Source organism: Chrysoperla carnea, chromosome 5 (genome assembly GCF_905475395.1).
Source record: "Chrysoperla carnea chromosome 5, inChrCarn1.1, whole genome shotgun sequence".
In the NCBI taxonomy this organism is placed as follows: domain Eukaryota; kingdom Metazoa; phylum Arthropoda; class Insecta; order Neuroptera; family Chrysopidae; genus Chrysoperla; species Chrysoperla carnea.
Genome location: NC_058341.1, coordinates 2380158 through 2401808, shown reverse-complemented (window position 1 = coordinate 2401808; position 21651 = coordinate 2380158). Strand labels below are relative to the sequence as shown.

General features: G+C 27.1%; 1 protein-coding gene across 1 annotated transcript in view; it reads right to left on the bottom strand.

Annotated features, from left to right (window-relative positions):
* Window positions 1-8529, bottom strand: part of LOC123301884 (protein fem-1 homolog CG6966) — a 73458-nt gene extending 64929 nt beyond the window's left edge. Inside the window, exon 1 of the mRNA XM_044884833.1 lies at window positions 8337-8529. Coding sequence (XP_044740768.1) covers window positions 8337-8423 — 87 coding nt within the window. The 5' untranslated portion in view covers window positions 8424-8529. The remainder of the gene's footprint in view (window positions 1-8336) is intronic.
* Between the last annotated feature and the right edge of the window lie 13122 nt (window positions 8530-21651).

Here is a 21651-nt window from a genome sequence, read left to right as displayed (position 1 = left end):
ACACTATATAAATATAAATACTTTAGTATGTACAATTTTATTGTATTATTGTACAATAATTTTTTGCAATGAACTTTTTAATGTCAGGGAAATGAAATACACACAAAACTATTTCAATGTGAACTACTCCACACTGGTACACTGGTATGACTGACTGTGTAGCATTTTCATTTTATTAATTATTTGGCAGCATTGTTCATTTCTGGGGTGATGTCAACGTTGAGTCTGTTTTAATTTTGTTCAAACTATATTCATACATATAAAAAAAAAAGTGTCCTAACATTCAAGGCGTTTATTTACTTAAAGTAAATGGCAAATGAATTGTACAATTTTGTCCAAAACACAATTAGACCAGTTCCTAATGCGAAAAAAAAGTTTAGAACCCTAATTTGGACGCTACTTGAATCAGTTGTTAAAATGTCTCCTAAAAAAACCTGTCAAATTTAATTTTCATTCACGCTTACTTCGAAATATAACGACTTAAAATTTGTTTCTATAAGGCAGTGATGATAACGCAATCGTTTGATTTTTACGTCATGTAAGTAAAGAAAGATAGTCACTCTTACGCACAAAGTAATAGGAGTATCTTTCTTTTTACTTCATCAGTCGAAATCTTAATAAACAAACACATACATACAATAAGTGTATACTTGATACAATACAGTACATGATACCTAATTTGCGGTCTTGCAAATTTCCAAACAAAAGTTGTTTATTTTTTGATAAGAAACATTTTTCACTTTAGTTTTATCTCTAACAAGATGAGTCCCGCGGGCCCAAAGCCCAATTGACTTATATTGCTCATTTACGAATTCAACCTCACTTTTTACGTCCTAAGGACGCGATAAAAATTTCAGCTTGATATCTCTTTTCGTTTCTGAATTATCGTGTCCACAGACAGACAGACAGACAGACAGACGAACGGGCAACCGAAAATGTACTAATTAGGTGATTTTATGAACACCTATACCAAGATTTTGTTCGTAGCGTCAATATTTTTAAGCGTCACAAACCGAGGACTAAACTTAATATACCTTGATATATTTCGTATATAAATCGTATAAAAATGTCCAGGATTTGATATATGTGGACTTTTGCTTAAAAGATTGTCTCGCACTAAAAATATGTAAAAATTCTGAAGATATTGATCAATTTTATTTCAGTTTTACTTCTTGTTCCAAAACTAGAAATAACTCGCTCTTAAAGTTTACATATCGAAACAAGGAGGACACCCTGTAAATAGGTATGTTGTATTAGACGTTGTTTTATAAACCTTGAATTTTATATCAATGATAAAACACTTGAAAAGTAAAAATGTCGATCGCGATTATATAAAAATATAATCAATGTTATCGTCTTAATTATTTAAATTCATAAAATGAGTTTCCTCATTGAATCAATTTGTGGAAAATTTGCCAAAAAAAATAAACAAATATTTGTTTTTGTGTTCAAATTAAAAGTCAATATTTTAAAATATAAACTAAAATGAAATTGGAGTGGGAACAAACAATACAACAGAGAAAATGAGGTAGTAAATTTTACTCTTTTTATACCATGTATATATGAAATATACATAGTATATTAAGGTTAGTCCCAAGTTTGTAACGCTTAAAAATAATGATACTAGAAAAAAAAATTTGTCATAGGTGTTCATAATATCACCTAATTAGTCCATTTCCGGTTGTCCGTCCGTCCGTCCTTCCGTCCGTCCGTCTGTGGACACGATAACTCAAAAACGGAAAAAGATATCGAGCTGAATTTTTACAGCGTACTCGGACGTAAAAAATGAGGTCAAGTTCGTAAATGAGCATCATAGGTCAATTGTGTCTTAAGATACTGTACTTCTGAGTCTTAAGATATAAAATTCTATTATAGCTTTAAAAAGCTGCTTCACGCTATTTTTCGAAATAAACGTAAATTGAGAATTATCGGATAAGGCTATAAATGTTTCTTAAGGTAGTCTAACAATACTGTATTCCACTATTTTTGAAAAAGTACTTCAAAATGTTGATTTTGCTAATAAAAAGACACCAAAAATTTATTTCGGAAAAATACACACGCTTTCTTGCCAAAAACTTAAATTAAATTTTAAGCCCTCTTTACTGTCAAAAACGCGGGCATCCAATTTGATGACGTAATATGGGTATCACAATACGAAATAACACAAATAAGTTTGACAGATATATTCATAGACATCTGCTTATAATAAATATAAATACTTATTATCTATGGATATATTATACCCAGCTGTCTACACTGAACTAATTGATGGTCTATGACTCATACCGATATGACATCATAGCAAGGCTTACCCACGTTTTAGGTCACATGATATACATTTTAAAAATTACTATTTTTAATTATAATATTATAAAAGAAAAATGTGCTTTTATGACTCGAAATCAGAATATGTATTTAAGTATATTTTTACATAAATTTTAACTTTTTTCAAATTTCATGATTTATTTTTGACTAACGATAATACCCTATTTCTGTGTCAGATCTAATTCATGTAAATTAAAAGCAGGTCCTAATTAAGATTCTTGGCATATATTTTTGTTTTCTACACAGATTTATGATAAAAATATGACAATACAAGTAAATAATAAATAAATTTCTGATTCAATTAAACAGTTTGATAACATTCTAAAAAAAAATTAAAAAAAAAAAATGTGCGATAAATGACCTCAATTCTATTTGAATTTAAAATTCACATTCTCATGTACATTGAACAAAACATAAAATGCATTTTATTTTAGTAAATGATGAATTGAATTTATTATTGGCTAACAGTTTGACCCTTTACAAGGGATCCAATTTAATCAATATTCTAGACACGTATATTTGAAATATTTTTACTTTTACCGGGTGTCAAACTAAATCATTTTATGTGCCCCAATTGTGGATTATATGTTTTTAATTTGAAAAAAAAAAACAGAACGGTATGAGATATGAATATGATTTGTTTTCTTTATTGGAGATGATATTTTTATTTTAAAGTATGACAAGTATTTTCCTATATAAAGAAAATTATAAGAAGCGGCACTCGTTTTTCCATAAAATACATTTAAAGTGATGAAAAATGAATGGCATTTGTGTGTTATTTCTTCTATAAGTGATTTTTTTTTTAATTTTACTATCAATTTTCGTCTAATTTTCCCAAGTTCTAACAGAATTCATTCTAAAAATTTTGAAACGTCTCAATTATTTATTTTGCAACGTTCTTAAAGAAAATCATTTTCATCTCTCCGTTAAACCCTTATTTTTTAGTGGCCCGAAAATTGGGTAAAAGTTTGTTGTTTCAAAACATGTAGATGCCAAAAATTATACCAAAAACTAATTTAAAAAAAGCTTTTATCGTAAAAATTATCAACACTTATTCTATTTCTAACCAAAAAATAATTTTAAAGAAATTACAAAGTTTATATTTCTGTCATCAGAATTGTAAGGTCACTGAAAATATACAAAATAACGAATTTGAAATTTATGATTTTAGCGAAAAAAAAATATTTTTCCGCTATGATTTTTAAAAATAGCCACAAAATTTATTAATATTAAATTTTTCATGGTCACTATCATTGTATTTAATAAATGAATGAGTTTAAAGAATCCAAAAATAAAAAAGACATATCTATTCAGTATAGAAGTTGAATGTTTAAATACACTGTATATATCGAGTTTTATATGAAAGAAAATTATTTCTGGAAATTTTGTCTAATCTCAAATGATTTTTTACTGCACATAGCTCGATTTTAGGTAACCTTGAATCGTTTAATTACAGGTAATCTACTAAAATTTTCAATTATTATCAATTAATAATTATAAAATGGAAAATGATTGCGTGCAAAGATGCAAAGAACAGCCAATAAAAATCTAATAAAATAATAAACGCAGCCATAAAAGTAACAGTTTATTATATTTTTTTGTGCAATGTAGAATTATTATTATAGTTACCAATCTTGTTATATAATAACTGTTCATATTATATCATAAAATGTGAATATTGCATTGCTTTGGAAAAATTGTTTACAATTTTTTATCAAGGTTTTCAGGAATGACAACCTTGATAAGAGTATGCGCAAGGATTCGCACATATCGCTTTTAAAAAAGCAAATACCTCGAGATGATAATAGAAATTAATTTAAGGAACCAGTCGAGTTAATCTAACCAGACACTAAATTTTTAGTTCACATTTCTGAGGAATTCTTAAGAATATTTATACAAGTATCAAGAAAGACGTTAGCCTTTAGGATGGTTAAATAACTTTTGTATCTCAATCTAATTAAAAATTTATTAACCTTATAAAATATAAATTTAAATAAATAAGATTATTTAAAGAATTCAATAAAAGTTTTGTAGTTAATTAACCGCGAAATTAATCTTTTATTGAGTGTTCTCCTTATCTTTAGTTAGCTATAAGTTATAAATTTTCTCACACAATTCATTTAAAAAATAATTTATAGATATTATTAACAACTCATTAAAATAAATTGACATTAAGTATTATTTAAAATATATCAAGATAATGAACTTTTAAAGATTTTGCAATACTACAAAAATTATTATATAAATAGCTTAAGACAGAACTACTACGACACTTGGTAGGGATAATCAATTCAAGCAGTATATGGGTATACTTTGTAAATTAATTTATCGACGATGAACCTGCCGTAATAGATGAAGCTCAAAAATTATGAATTTAATTACCAAACAAGTGAAAACAAACAATTGACTGAGTTAATTGTTGAAATAGCATGCATAGTCAGTGTTGATTTCTTTATCACATTACACATACAAACATGTGACACATACATAACTGATAATCAAGTATAGTACATATTATAAAATTTCCGCCTATTTGGCGCCCTCACGGGTAAACAGTGATGTTTACGAAACTTGACCTCACTTTTTACGTCCTGAGTACGCTGTAAAAATTTCAACTCGATATCTTTTTTCGTTTTTGAGTTATCGTGTCCACAGACGGACAGACAGACAGACAGACAGACGAACGGGCAACCGAAAATGTACTAATTAGGTGATTTTATGAACACCTATGACAAAATTTTTTTCCTAGCATCATTATTTTTAAGCGTTACAAACTTGGGACCAAACTTAATATACTATGTATATTTCATATATGCATGGTATAAAGATCCTGACTTTTGCTTCAAAACTATTTTATCTATCGAGTTTTATCGAAATTGGAGACGAGAATGTATGAACATGACAGCAATGTTTGATTAAAGGTTACAGGTTTTTTTAATATGAAAGCTAAAACAAAATACTTGTGAGAGAAACGAAATGTAATTCTCTTGTTTTAAAATAAGTGTATTTATAATAAATTAAAAACCCAAATAATCAAACTTTTAATTTCAAATGATTGTTTTTACTATCCAGGAAATTGTATACCGGAATAATGAATTAATTAATATTCATTGATGTGTCAAAAATCACATTCTTAAGATTTTTTTTTATTTCTAATTTTGGCTAAACAACTTTTAATAAATAACTAAAATAATAAATAAATTTTAAAAAAGACATTCTATCATAAATTATAAATATAAAAATTAATTACTTAAAACATTCATTAATTAGATTGAATTTGTAATTAATTTTTAAAGTTATATTTTTATAATTTAACTACAATAAAATAAAAATTCATCAATAAAAATCAAGTAAGTACGATTTGTATTTTTTGTTCAATTGTAACCTTGATCATGTCTTTTAAAAATAAACAAGTTTATTTTTCCTTACAAATATAAAAATGGCGAAAACAAGGTGAAAACATTCAATACACACAATTGAGAATTATATACGGAAATTTCGAATTATATTGTTCTTTTAAAACAGCATTCTAGGAATGATATCATCAGTAAACAAGTGAAAACAAACAATCAACTGAGTTAATTGTTGAAATACCATGTATAGACAATGTTGATTACTCTATCACATTATACATAAATACATGTCACACATATATAAGTGATATACCCATATAAGACTACAATTTGCACATAATATGCGCTCTCACGGGTAAACAGTGTTGTTTACGAAAAAATGTTTCAAACAAAAGTTGCTTATTTTTATATAAGGAACATTTTTTACTTTTAAACATTTGTTCTATCTCTAATGGTTTACAAGATGGGTCCTCCCAATTATGGAAATTGACTGATTAGATGATTTTATGAACACCGATACCAAAATTTTGTTCATAGCATCAATATTTTTAAGCGTTACAAACTTGGGACTAAACTTAGTATACCTTGGTATATTTTATATACATGGTATAAAAATCAAAGTAGGAAATATTAAGCTTGACAGGAAAAACATTTTTGGATGGATAAACGTGGAAAAACTATTGCCAAACGAAACGAATGATATTTACATTTTGTGAAAATTTGCGTTTGATGATTTCCTTATTTTCATCTGTTTATTTAACGCATGCTGAAACCTACTTAAAGCCGAGTGTGCAAAAAGATTTACCAATCCATCAGGTTATCAAACTAGTCGAATTATCAAAAAACTTAACATGACACCATAAAATTCGCGGTAGTCAACAGAAAAAAAATTTTTATTATCACACATTAAGGCATGGATTAAGATCAAATACACGCAGACTTAGGTCAAATTTTACACCAAACTTGTAGTGAAGTTGAAGATCAGAATTTTATTAGGTTAAATCAACACTGAATCAATCTAGGATTGTAAACTTTAGCTCAATGCACAACAATCTCCCAGAATTCAGGATAAAATTAATCCAGTTGTTATTTTCCAATATATGAAAAAAGAACGTAAAACAGAGGTTTCATAATGTGGAATATTAAGTTAGCAATCTAAAACCTACCTCAACAATTTATCGTGTATGATAAACTAATTATTTTTTTAGTGTTCACGCTACGATGCGTATCCGAACTAAATTACCTTAATAAAACCTGAATTAATTTTATTCTAGATTAATTTAATTCTAAAACCAAACAAAAAATTGTCTAGACTTCCTAAGTTCGCCATAAAAAGATTTCTAGATGTTATTATTTTATCATAATCTCATTTTTTTCGACATCCAAGTACAGAAATGAATTTCCATATTTCCATATCATTTTTGAGATTAAATGAGAGTGACAAAAGGTAAGCTCATTTTTTCATTTCAGCCTCAAAAGTGATTGACACGTGTGACAGTGTTGATTGGAATGAGGGGACTCTATGTGAGTAAACTTAGAGGACACAACATCAACACTTCCATTGTTTTTCCGATAATAAAATTCAAGAATTCACTCGGCTAACATGGCAGAAATAATCAAATCGCAGTTAATTCAAAGCAAATGAGAAATAACTCGGAAATTTCTTCTTATTCTAGTCAATTCTACGATCATTTTACGATCGAAAACTGGTAACTTTTCTATTCTAGTAGAGGGGAGGTTAATCAAGAGTCCTTATATAGTCCTAAAACTGCTTTACCGAATTATATTAGTCTACCTAAATTCTACTTTTCCAATTATTTCTACGAAAGATCAGAAAACCCCGGAAATTTTAAATGAATTTATTCTTAGAAGTCAGCAATCTAAAACCTACCTCAACAATTCATTATTTATACAACACGTGAAAATTTTTTAATAGTTCGATAGCTACGATAAATTTAATCCAAATTTAATTACAGAAATAAAATACGAGCAATTAAAATTCGAAGTCATAAATAAAATAATCTATTAGTAATCAATCTATGATAGGGGAAAGTTGTCTAGACCAAAATTTCTTATCTTATTTCTTTCGAATGCTAAATTTTTCGTTGAAAATTAGAGTAAAAGGAATTCCACGTCAAAAAATTTGAGACACACTGGACGACTTCTTCGAATCATTAACAAATCGAAAAGTTTACGTTTCCGTAAATAATAATAAATATTACTCTAAAATCGATATTCTATTCTATGCTATTTTAAATAGGTTATTTGGACAAAAAAAATTCATCGAAAACAGGATTTAGTTCCCATTAAAGTTTAGAAACACTGATTTAAAACGTTCTCAAATCCTCAATAAGCATCTTCCATTTTTAATTCATAAACATAATACGAAAAGTTTTCGATTACATAATTCTTTTTTTCTTGTATAAACATGACAAAAAAATAGTAAACATAAAAACAAAATCGATAATTTCGAGTTCCACTTTTTTTGCGGTATATTTTTAATAGGTTATTTGTACGAAAAAAACAAATAAAATAAATAAAAACATCGAACTAAACCGAATTCATAACCACAAAATGTATATGACACAAACCTACCCGGAATGACTTATAAAGGAAATCCTATTTTTTTTGTTTGATTATTATAACAAAATTTCCTACCTTTAATCGGGATAGATCTCCATCTCTAGCAGCATTATAAACCATCCCTCTGACATAGACATAATGATCAATGACAATATTATCCATATTTTTGGGCAAAAAAAAATTAATAATAATATTCACAAATCACTTTTTAACCCGAAAAAAAAATAATCATAAAACACACAACAAAAAAAAACCACTACTTTATTTTTCCTTTCTCAATATTTTCTTGCTTTTTTTTTGCTGGTTAAGGAAACTTTTATTTTTAATAAAAATTTTCCATATTCAAAAAAATTATTGTGGCGCAGCACTTACGGCTGCAGCTGTTGCAGACAACTGCTTGGTATAAAATAAACTGAACTATAAAACAGCAGTTAGCTGTGTTCAGATCCAAACTTGAGGTAGTGGCGCTACATACACCACTCATAATGGTTGTAAACATTGATGTATTGTGTCATCGTCATGTGTGTGTATGTTGTTCGGCTAAACTCGGACAATAACAAAAAAACATGGGGTCTAAAACTCCACAATACCTCTATGTTTATAGCACAAGAAAGCCCAAGAGTGACATAAATTCTTCCTATTTCAAATTTAAACCTTTTTTATATCGAGTAATACTTGGAATACGAAAAATGAAAGAAAATTATAGAAAAAACTTTCGAAAATTTTCGAAAACCAAATTAATGGTGGCTGAATGTCCGCCATAATTAGTGTTGATAAAAAAATAAAGCAAGCACAGGCATTCAACACTTTCTATACAGGGTATTTCAACAATTAATCAATTCTCACTCAATCAATTGTTTGTTTCACTTGTTTATGATTAAGTTTGTAAACTGGCGGTTCGTTCCATGCATTCCCTAGTATCGAATTAGTTCCAAAGCACGTTTTTAGCAAGACAAGAAACTCAAACATGAATAGAACAACCTCATATATGATCTGTAGATAGAAGTTAAAAATAATAATGTTTTTATTTTCGTAATAAAGTAAAAATTTGAGTAAAATTCGTTGCAAATAATTTTCCAATTTATTGTTGGATAATCAATTGAAATTTATTTTTGAACTTGCTCCATTTAAAGCATAATAAAATTCTTTGATGTATGGAAAATAATTCATGTGTGTCAATTTATTTATCATTTCATTTGCATATAATTCAATTTATATTTTTGCATAATTTTTTACCTCCATATATAGATACGAGAGCAGAAGCTTCAAAGACCGAATCACTTGGATTGACTCATAAAGATAATACCTTTTAGTGAGAGATTTTGTACATAGTCCCCAAATTATAAATCAATTATAAATGATCCCGAATTTATTAGTCAAAATTATATAATGAAATGCCTTTCTTACTGCAACACTATTGTAGCCTTTTAACTTGTTCATGGAGGTTATATGGCGCGCGTTCACACCCTTTATAATCCCATGTATTCAGTATTGTTTTATTTATTTATATATTTTTTTAAACAAATTAACTAATAATAGTTGTAACTATTTCAAATTAATTTAATTATAATAATTTATTATTTATTGTTTATTTATTTATTAATTACCTTTTATTTGTATGTAATTATGAAATTGATATGTAATTTTACTTATTTTTATTTTTATATAACGCTTTGCTAAACCATTTTATTAAAGGACCAGTAGCTTACAACACTTAAAATTATCGTATAAATCAAGATCTGCCTTTGATACAGACGTTTAGTTATCCAATTCCTACGATTTATTTTGGGGAAATAGTTCATGCCCATAAAAATTCTTTAAGACAAACAACTTTTGTTCCAATAATTTTCCCGTAAATTTAATCGCAAGGAATATTAAGCACTTAAGTAAATACCTGTATCATGAATAAAGACAATTTTAAATGTTGTTAGCTACAGGTCTGCAATTATTAAATCAGTAAAATTATATTTTATTATTTAATTAATATTATGAATTCGGTACTTACTACTTTGATGCATGGAATTTACGAAATTTTCATTATTCAACCAACATTTCTTTGATTCACGACTTCATGAGATACAAATCTGAAACGTTACACAATTTATTGTAAAAATTTTTATAATTTTTGAAAACAACACCGAATATCAATCTTTTTCTGACAGAAATAAATATTTCTTGGGTTTAATTAAGTAGATTTAATTTCTGTCAATTTTCTAGATAATTCTTTGAAAAATAATTTGTATAGATTTTGAATAAAAATCATTGGTTATTTTTTATTTAAAATTACAAATACTTTTTTTTCAAAGAATTATCAGGAAAATTGGCAGAATGATTTTTCATTTAGTATAATAACTTTTTTAGATCTATTTTAAATAAACCAAGAAATATTTATAACGATAAATAGTGATAAATTTTCGAATTATTTGACTTTCAAGTTGAGATATTAACGCCATCTATTTTCTTTAAACAAATGTATACATGTACATGCATGTAAAATGTATTGCCTATATAGAATGATATTTTAAAAAATGCTTTGAATTAAAGTCTTTTTTGTAGAGAGTCGTTTTGATATCGATAAAATAATTAAATTAGATTAGTCTTTCAAAACAAGGAACAACAATTTGTTATAAAATGCAGTAAAGCGTTAATTAAAACAATAAAATTGTTTACAAAGTTAGTAGATTTAAAACAATATTGATGCAAATTAGAAAGTGTGAACATATTTCATTCACTTTTTTTAAATTATTAAATTACAATTAGATTGTTTTAAAATATGTAACATCTAAAGAAAAGTTTCAGGAAATTATGATTTTTGATATAATTTACATATTAATAGTGCAGATGATAAATGCTGTTAAATAATAAGTACAAAACATATTTAAATAGATATCTTTTTGTTTCGAAGTAAGCTGAAACGAAATATAAAATACTTACTGAAACTGAATATTTACATTTGGGTCCGGATACACAAAATGTCATCCAGGCCCGCACGCAGGAATTATCCAAGGGGGTGTTCAAAGTTTTGTTCACCATGCTACGCCGTAAAGTCAATAGGAACGAGAAACTCTTTTTTCGAGTTAATTTTCTCTAAGTTAATTCTACAAGCTGTAGAAAAAACTCTTCCAAAACTGTGTGTCTTTAAACATTGTCGATCCAAGGTATGTTTTGAGACGACGAAAAGTTGAAAACTTCCAAAACGTGAAGCATTTGGTAAACATTTGTCATGGAAATCAACTTGGCAAAATTGAAGAGTATGGTTGGTTGATCAAAAAGTTGTGCGCAAGAGTCTAAATCGAAATTTTTCATTTTGTTGGGAAATAGACCACCAAAATTTGATAAAATATTGCGATGGTTCAAAAATTAATCCTGTAAATGTGTCAGTCACAAATCAATTTACATTTTCAATATTGTGATTCGGAAATAATCTTCAACTGTATCAGTCTGTACATTCGAGCGTCGAGTACGTTTGAACGCGAGCCTTGCCTTCCCCAATTCCATACCGCATTCCAGAGTTTCCTTTTCTTTCAATCAAAATCTGTTTTGAAGCATCGCCAAGAGCTCAGGTTTCTGTTTGAAGTAATTGACTCAAAGAAAATCAAAGAATGTACTGCGTCTACAGGACTATATTGTTAGTTGAAATTTAAATGGAGAAATTTTCAATGTGGGTGGGGTTGGGAAAAGTCTTGACCCCCAAAATCCCCCGAGCACACGGGCCTGGTGTTATGGATATGTTGTGGAATATAAATTGAATCGAAAATGTTTCGAGCTGCGTTTTGTGTGTCAGTGAGTAACTGCGATGAATTATAATGATCCAGAAACTTATAGAATTTTCATGAATGTTTAAGGTTGTTCGAGGATGTCCTGAAATCTTCAAGAATGATGTAAAATGTTCCAGATTTTTCGAGAATGATTTAAAATGTTTCAAAACTTGAAGAATTTTAAAAGCGGTTGATAATATTATCAGTAGAACAATTTTTACATAATAAATAAGTTGTATATGACTTTAAATGAATGAAATTAATAATTTTTATTTAATTAGCAATCACGTGTAACTGACATGCATATTTTTAATAATATATGTTTGTTCTTAAAACAATACACGACTTGCTTGCTGCTACAAATTAACTATTAATCATTGCAAATATTGATAAAATATAATATTCAGAATTTAATTATCGACGATAAGTCAATTCCAAGACGAGCGTTAACTAAATGCCATAACTTTCATTCTACTTTAATTCAACCAAAGTTGACACACATAGCACTTCGATTTACAAAATTATTGATAAATCTATAAAGTTTATTAACCTCAAATAAAAATATTTTTTCCATCATAAAAACATGTGCATACTTAAGTCTTGTCCTGTCCATCATTATTTTCCCAAATTGATTTAAATACGACAATTATTGAATAATCATCTAACTAGTACACTAATTAAGCCGAAAAACTTATCCAAGTTTAACTAAATGCTAATATTTTTGTATTTTATGACAGAAATACCAAATACTTTTTGAGCACTCTAACATGATGAGTGACCTTGTCTCTTTTTTGTATGTCAAGACCATAGACTTACAACATGGTGAGCGTTCTCGATCCAGCTGTCAAATGAAGAGTTATGACTCCATCGTTAGAAAAAATTTCGAAATTAACAAAAAAAGCAATGAAAACACGAGAAATTTGAAATTTTTGGTCTTGTATATTTTTAATCGCTAACATATATCTTTTTTTTTTTTTGTTAATAACGTTTGGTACAGTTCTCGTTTACATTAACAATCAAATTTACTTTTATTTTTATTTATTTTTTTTACTGTTTTTATGAAGTCGACATTATTTTTTATTTTATGTGATAGACAACAAAAAGTGTGTCAATCAAAATTTAAAGTTTTCATTTTTGTGATATATAATTTTTTTTTTATATAACAAGCAGACACAATATTTATAGTTATGATTTTTTTTTTTTTGGGTTTTTTTTGTTATTTTTTTTGGTTGTTTTTTAAATTTAGTTTTTACAAAAAATAATAGCACTTGTAGTATAATTAGAGAAATATTTATATCATTTTCATTAATTTTTCTTTTATATCAATTTATTTAAGTCAAAAAGGGTCTAAATATTTTGTGTATAGTCAAAAGTCTAAGAAATGATCTCTCAAAAAATCTTCTTTTTTTTTTACTTCTAATTTCTTTGTTGGTAGAGGGAGTTGCGGCGGAGTTCCATTCTGATAACTGAATAAATGATTAAGTGACATGTTTCGATCCAAAGATCATCCTTAAACTAACAAAATACGATAACACGAATGAATAAAGAAACTAGAAGTGACATCAATATCGAATGGATTATTGGATTATAAGAATTTGTTGAGAAGTCATTTTTTAGACTATTTTTTTAGTTTCCTTTTTTTTAATATAAATTCCTTACTTACATGTATATAAACAAGTTATTTTATAAATCTATGAAAAATGAATTGTATTTTGGGTCAGACGATTTCATTGAGTACATTTTGTAAGACTATGGAATAATATTATAAAGTATATCTTTTAAGAAGAAATATTTCAGAGAAATTCAACCGGAAGGTTTTAGTTTCATAACTGAATAAACACGATTATTTGCTATTGTACCCTAATCTCAGACTCGAACACAAGCGAATCCTCAATATTATGGGGCTGTTCTATAAGTGGCAGCTCTCTAGTTGAGGATTCGGTTGTGTTCGAGTCTGAGATTAGGGAACAATAAAATTTCGAACTGTTTAAGCATACGTAGATTACCCAAAAGGCATGAAACTCTAGTGAAGAGGCTAGCAGGGAAAAAGGCCCCAATCTGGACGGGGTTTAGTCCTCGGTCTTTGCGTACATTCTACTGCCCATCAGGCTGTCTAAGTGATTGAAAACAATTGAAATTGTTTTAAATCACTTTAAAATAAAAGACAGCCTAAGGCGCAGTACAAAGTACGCAACGACCGAGGACTAGACTTCACCCAGATAGGCGCCTTTTTTTCCTGGTAGCCTCTGCACTCGAGGGACTTTTGGGTAATCTACGCATACTTAAACAGTTCGAAACTTTACTCAGTTTTAAAAGTAACGTATATTTGTACAGAAAATGCCACTTAATTACGGATGAAAATTGAATATATGAAATGAAATTTCCTTTAAATATTCGTCCACAGAATGGATGTTGAATGAAATCAATATAACCTCAAAATAAATTCATTTAGTTTTGTTTTTTAAAATGTTCATAAATATTTACCATTAAGTATTTATAGTCATTAAGAATAGTTAATTATATTTTAATTACTGGCTTAAATATGTATAGAATAATTTTTTAATCTTTTTTTTATAAAAAATAACTTATTACACTCTTCAAATTCAAGTAATAAATACCAAGAGTTACATTTTTTTTTTAATACTTGCAAAATCGGTTATAACGACATCACATATAATGATTGGGTTATGTTATATTGGGGTAATCGGTTATTACGGCCAATTGGGAAGGTACAACAAGATACAATATCCGATAAATTCGGTTAAAACGACCAATATATTTAATTTTGAGTTGACGAGAACTTAATCACAGAACTAACCGAGACCAGGGGCTCATTTGCTGACTCTTTCACTAAAATCATCCTTTTCAGAGGAACGATGGAAGTTCGATTGTCAAAAGATGGAAACATCAAAAGTCGAGTTGTGTCAACCCAACATTTTGGTTTCATTTTTCACCAAATGAACTTCTTTTCCTCAGAAGATAAGGATTCCTTGAAGATCAAATGCACATATCGTTTATAAGGAATATCGGATATAATAACCATAATTATAAGTCACTTCATCGTTATAACCGGTTTTGAGATGTATATATAGAATAATTTTTTAATTTTTTTTATAAAAAATAACTCATTACACTTTTAAAATTCAAGTAATATTGAAAAGTTAAAAAATTTTGTTATTTTTTTTTAATTTTTTTGTTAGACCCTTCTTAATTCACAGAAATAAACGGAAGAACAAATTAAGAAGTATACCTTTTTTTTAGTTTTGTCTCAGTGCTGTTTAATAACAGTGACTTTTACAAAAAAAATCAACTTTATAAAATAATTTAGCTTCAGTCCATTTACTTAACTAAAACACTAAAAGATATTCGTCCACCATTTTGAAAAACTCTAAAAGAAAGTAATATATATTTCGGACCACAAAGGTTTGAAAACCGATTAGACCCATCACAAAAATCATGTAAATAAAACTTACCATTGGCCAATGAAACGATTTCCAAGTTTAGGTTCCAAAATAACGGATACGAATAATCTCATTTTTAGTGTCTTAACTAAACTAAGAAAAAAAGAAACTAGTAACATCAATTCTATTACCCTTCCATGAAAAGCATTTATTACCCTTGTGCATTTTGTATATTTGTAAATGGAATAAAACCAAGAGGTTATATGGGCCCAGATACAAAAAAAATGATATCTGGGATTTCACAGATTTCTACTCCAAAACACAAAAAATTTACAACGTTTTTTTTTGGAACGAACGATTAATTAATTACAATTGATTTTTATTGTTTAGCATTCAAATTTGTACCAAGGGAAGGGGTGAGGGGTAGTTAGAAATAATTTGTTTAAAAGATAATAATCTTGATCACAGGTAATTTGAATAAAGATACTTTGATTAAAATTTATTAATATACAAAAAAATTGTTTGCTTACTTAATTTCAACAAATTTCTATATTTAAATATCATATTTTTAAAATGTCAAGGTTAGTATTAACAATTAAAAGAATGCAATATACTTTTTTTTGTAAATGCAACGCAGTTTATCAACGTAAAATTATAGATTTTTTATTTTTGAAAAGGGTTTTCGGGATCCCTACTTTCTGAAACTAGCAGTTTATCAATGTTATCTTAATTGATTTACTGGTGCCCAACCCATTTGGACCACCAAATATGTTGCTAATCATCTGAATGGCTTATCGAAATTTTCTTAAAATAAATATAACACTTACCACTTTTGAAAAAATAATTATTGTCATTTAAAAATTAACATCCAAGTTAGTTTATAATTGAAAATAATGCCCAATATTGTTACGAGAGTTTTAGCCTCTTAAAAACTAAAAAATATGTCCAAACACGGTAGATGTAACAAGGTTGCACAAATTGACTTCTTGAACCCTTTCCCTTCTTATCTGTTCCAAATTGTCTACATTTCTAAACGACAATTCAATTTGTGGCCACCCTGTACATTCTATGTCTAAAGTGAATAGCTGAATGCTAATATTATTGAAAGCAGAGATTTTATAAAGAATAACTTTTTTTCGTATTAAAGTTTTCCATATGTAGCCAACTTAAGTGGACGCATTCCCGTCTCGAAGTTTAGAATCAGCGAGCCAAAATAGAAAAGCTTGGATGAAAAACCATACACCAAATACGGATATTCGGCGGTATCTTAAGACCTACTAATCTTGTTTATTGTTTTTTTTTTTTTTATATTCTGTACTTCAGATATTCCAAAAAACACAGATAACAAAAATTTCTAATTCCTAAAAATCATTTTAAATATAAAACTCACCCAGAAAACTATTTCATTCTTGATTTCGTGACACTTCTTAGATTTCTTAGACACTTCTTAAAGACTTCTGATAATTCCCCCGATTTTCCCGGTTTGTGACCACTGTATTAAATTAACAAAGTATTTAGAAAATTTTTCATGGGCATTGCAAGTTTGTATAAATTTTTTCTGTTTTCAATTCTTTTTTTAAATAGTTTTCCCTGTAACACGAAAGAATCGTTTTAATTTTAGTAAATTTTTTATATATAAAAAAATAAAAATAAACAATTTTAATTTTTTAATTTAAAAAAAAAATTTTATTTCAACGTCATGAGTAAAGTAGAATAGAGTTTAAGAGTAAAAAATAGAAGTTAAAAAATTTTAATTTTTTTTTAACGATTTGTTTTAAATAATTCTCAAAAAATTTAATAAATGCACCAATTGTTCTTTTTTTTTTTAATCTCATTAATAATTTTTTAAATAAATTATACAAAAATATTATTAAATTTAAAAAATATAAAATATATATATTTATGTATATACAGTGTGCCCCCGGATAGAGGTAACTATACCTGTAAATTTTCTTATTTTGCATTTTAAGAAAAAAAGTCACTCTTTATAAGAAGTTTTGCTTATTCTGAAAAATATGTAGGAATATTTAAAACTTCTAAATTCCTATTCCTACATACTTTTCAGAATAAGCAAAACTTTTTATAAAGAATGACTTTTTTTCTTAAAATGCAAAATAAGAAAATTTACAAGTATAGTTATCTGGGGACACACTATATATATAAATGCTTCTATTCATAAGTCAAGAATCAGTCGTTGTATTTGACGGTTATTTCAGAACGGTTCGAAATCTGTGAGATTATTGTTAAGATCATGCAACAACAACTTTTAAAATACCGAAAAATTCCATTACCATGGTGTTCTTTTTCCAGAAAGCCTGAGAAATTTTTGATAATAATCCGAGACACATTGATTTGTTTGCGGATTAGGAGGTAAAACTAAAAAATGCCAACAAAGGTCTATGAAAATTTGGGGTGTTTTAAAAAGTTGCTAAAGCATAACTTTGACAACAGTTTTTCCCATTTTCAGCCGTTTGAAATATCTGTCAAATACTACGACAGACCCCGTACCTATAATTTATATGTTTTTTTTATTCTAAAAACTAGTTAATTAATTAATAATTAATTAATTTTATTAATATATATATCATGTTTTTTTTTTTTTTTTGAAAATATTTACAACAAATTTGAATGCTAATTTAAACATTTTTATTTTTTTAATTAAATCTAATTTATTTATTTTAATATTTTATTTATTAACTTAATAAGAGATTCTGTTTTATTTATAAAAAATTAATATAAGAAATAATTTACAAAAGTTATTTTTATTTATAATAATAATTCAAGTCCGCTTTTATTTTAATTTTAATTTTTTTTAAATTAAGTATTTCTAAGTGAATCGTGTACAAATATTTACAATCAACACCATCTAACGACTGTTTAATGAATTATTTGTGTGAGAATAAAAATATTTAGATTCCGCTTTTTAAATAAACTGGAATTTCGAATTAAATATGAAATATTTTAGAAGTTGTGCTTTCAAAAGGATGTGATTTTTTGTATTTTTGGGTCAAAATAATCTTAGAAAATTTAGATTTAAGGTAATTTTGACTCAGTGTTGATTAAAATGCGTTCAGATTTATGATTTCCGTGTGGATCTTGCATTCCCGGAATAAGAAATTTAATAGAATGAAAATTCGAACACACAAAATAGTTCAATTTTGTTTAAAGCGTGCTGTAAAAAATTTCCTACACGATTCTTAAATATCTAATATTTTCCCCCCTCATTTTCCAAAGGATCCACTTTTAAAAGTTAAATCGATAAACTGTTTCATAATCTCTTATTAAGTGAAAATTTTTAAGACCTGTTTCCTCTAAATATAAAGCGTATCGTATATATTTTATATTAGAAAGAATTTCTACGCAAAAATGACTTTAGAACGAGTATTTCCGAAAATTTCTTTAAAAATTCTAAATCCATTTCGATAGAAATTCTATTACTGGCAATAATTAGAACCACTTCATCCAGAAATAAAATCTTTTCAGTTCCTTAAATTACGGGAAACTTTTCAGTTCCCATAGAGCTTTTCCAAGTGGATCTAATCGTAGTCAATTAGTGTAGTTAATACTTTTTTTTTATACATTTTCACTGGGTTTTCTAAATTTAAGTAGAATTAACAATATTTTAAAATACCAATAAAATATCAGCCTTTGATAAAACAGTGGTTTTTTTTTCTCGAATGAAAATACAATTTTCTATAGTTTACGAATTTTTGGAGATAATTGTCGAACTCTAGTTATATTACTCGCTTGAAGATTGGAGGACGTATTTTCTTGCTAGAGAAAATTCATCAAACATGATTATCTCATAATTATTGAAATAAATACCACGATACTCGAAATAAAATTGTATCTTAAGAATGCAATGCATACTTCCTATCATCTATTGGCGAGAAACTGATTCAATTTGGCGATTATATCCAAAAATTTCGTAATTATAAAATGTCGTTAAATATATCAAAATATAGTTTGTAGTTTCATACTTAGAGGGTTTTTTTTAGATGAGTTCTTGTACAAAATGTTTACAAATTTATTGATGTTCGGCGGCTAATGTGTAAAAATTGATACTCGAAAACTTATTTTATATTGGCACAGGGTCTTCTAAATCCAAAGATCTATGATCCACAAACAGACAAGAGATTTATTTATTTAGAATAAAATTCGTTTAAAAAAGTATCTTAGAAAAAATATATAGATTTTATTTAAGAGATAGTTTAAAAATAGGAAACATTCAGAATTGTCACAATTCGAAATTCAAAATTTGGCTCTATAAGTGTAGATTTTCTTCATATTAAAACACTTAAGGTCCGCTTTCCCAAGGATCCAGCATGAAGTTTTTCACACTTTATTCGATAAAATACGCTACTTAAACTTACATCTGCATTATCGACAATTCTTAGAAAATATCAAAATTTACACATTAAATAAAATAGTGCGATTTATCGACAAAAAAAAAAATGTTTTAAAAGAATGATTAGGTCAATTGAAAGAGCAAAGATTTTCAGATCTGTTCATTGTAGACCTGTCAAAATTTTTCCAATTGATTATTAAAATCCGGCAGATTTAACTAACTAACTTTGAAATTTCAAAGATGAAGAAATGTCTAAGAGACCTATAATGAACAAATTTGACTCCTTTTTGATATGAATTTAATTTTTTTTCTAACAGACTGACCTTTAGAGATTTGGCTGAATTTTTCACAACTCATATAGGATTTTTTCACGTTTCTTTTATTTTTTTGTTATTTTGAACACACTGAAAAGTGGTGGAAATCTTTGATCGTCCGTTGATGTTTTACCACCTTCCACTTCTTTCAACAAAACAAAAATAAGCATATCAATTATTTTATATAAATTATTCAACAGATCAAACATGAACCTTTTTTTAACAGTAATCATCAAATCGATTTTTTAACCAGAAAAATCTTAACAATTTTCAAAGTATTTTCAACGTAAAAACTTTTGAAAGTGGATAATAATTTATTATTAAAGGCAATTCTATAGTTTCCGTGAAGGCTTGATTAAACCAGAAAGTTTTCGAAGTGTTTAATTTACAAATACTAGTTTTTAGAGAGAAATTAATGGTTTTGTGGATTCGATCTCTCTTCAAGTTTTCCAAGAATTGATAATCAAGCATCCATGAAGACTCCAGAACTTCCATATTATAGCACAATATATGTATAAATATATTTTCATTTTAACAATACATTTTTCAAAAGAAAATTCATGAAAAATTTATACTTTTTAATAAAAAAACGGAAAAACTTATCGAGAAGAAATATTTACAACTTTTTTTAATTTTCTAACAAGTATAAAACGATTATTTATATAATATCATAGACGATAGAAACATCAACAGATTTTTTTATGTTTAATAACTTTATAATCACCTCTAGACAATTTTTTTTTTTTTTTGTAATTCACTCATCTTTTGATTTTACTTGGAAATAAATTTTTTAAACAACGTAAGCAAATTTATCATACGTGATGCGATAAAGGGAAATTTAAGAGAAAGTTTTGTTTTAAGAAAATTTGTTTCGAATATTAGAATGGAAAATAATGGTCTGATTATAAAACGTAAATCAATGTTAATAAAACATTAAAATCGTAAATATTAGACTTACAGGAAAATTAGTGGGTGTAAGATTTCCTCCCCTCTTTTAACGAAGGTCTTATTTATTATTAGGTTCAGAGCCAAAGTAAAAGACCCTCATAATTTTGAAATAAAAATAAAGTGATAAGTTTCAAGATTGAGATAGTTTCATGACACCGCTAAACTAAAATACACAAATTTTTTTTTTAAGTACACTTTTTAATTTCTTTATTTATATACAAATTTTATTTATCTCGAAAAAAATTACTGAAACGTATTTTGGATTATTTCGAAATCATCTCAAAAAATTAGTGAATTATATCTTCTAAAATCAATTGTTTTTTTTTTTAATTAAAATGGCATAAATTACAGGAAAAGATGCTCTCGAAATACAAAGTTTATGCAGAACTTGAAACTTTGGTTATGGATTTAAAATAGGTTTACAAAACCAAAAACTTTGACTCCTGTAGTTAAAATTTTCATTCCCTGTAAGTTTCCACGGATACGTAAATGGAGTAAACTTTCTGGTTTTACAAACTTTGGATTTTTTTAAAGTTTATTCCTACATAAATTTATATTTCAAGTCATATTTTTTCCGGTACGACTAACGAAAACAAGAATACACTAGGAAGTACAAAATTA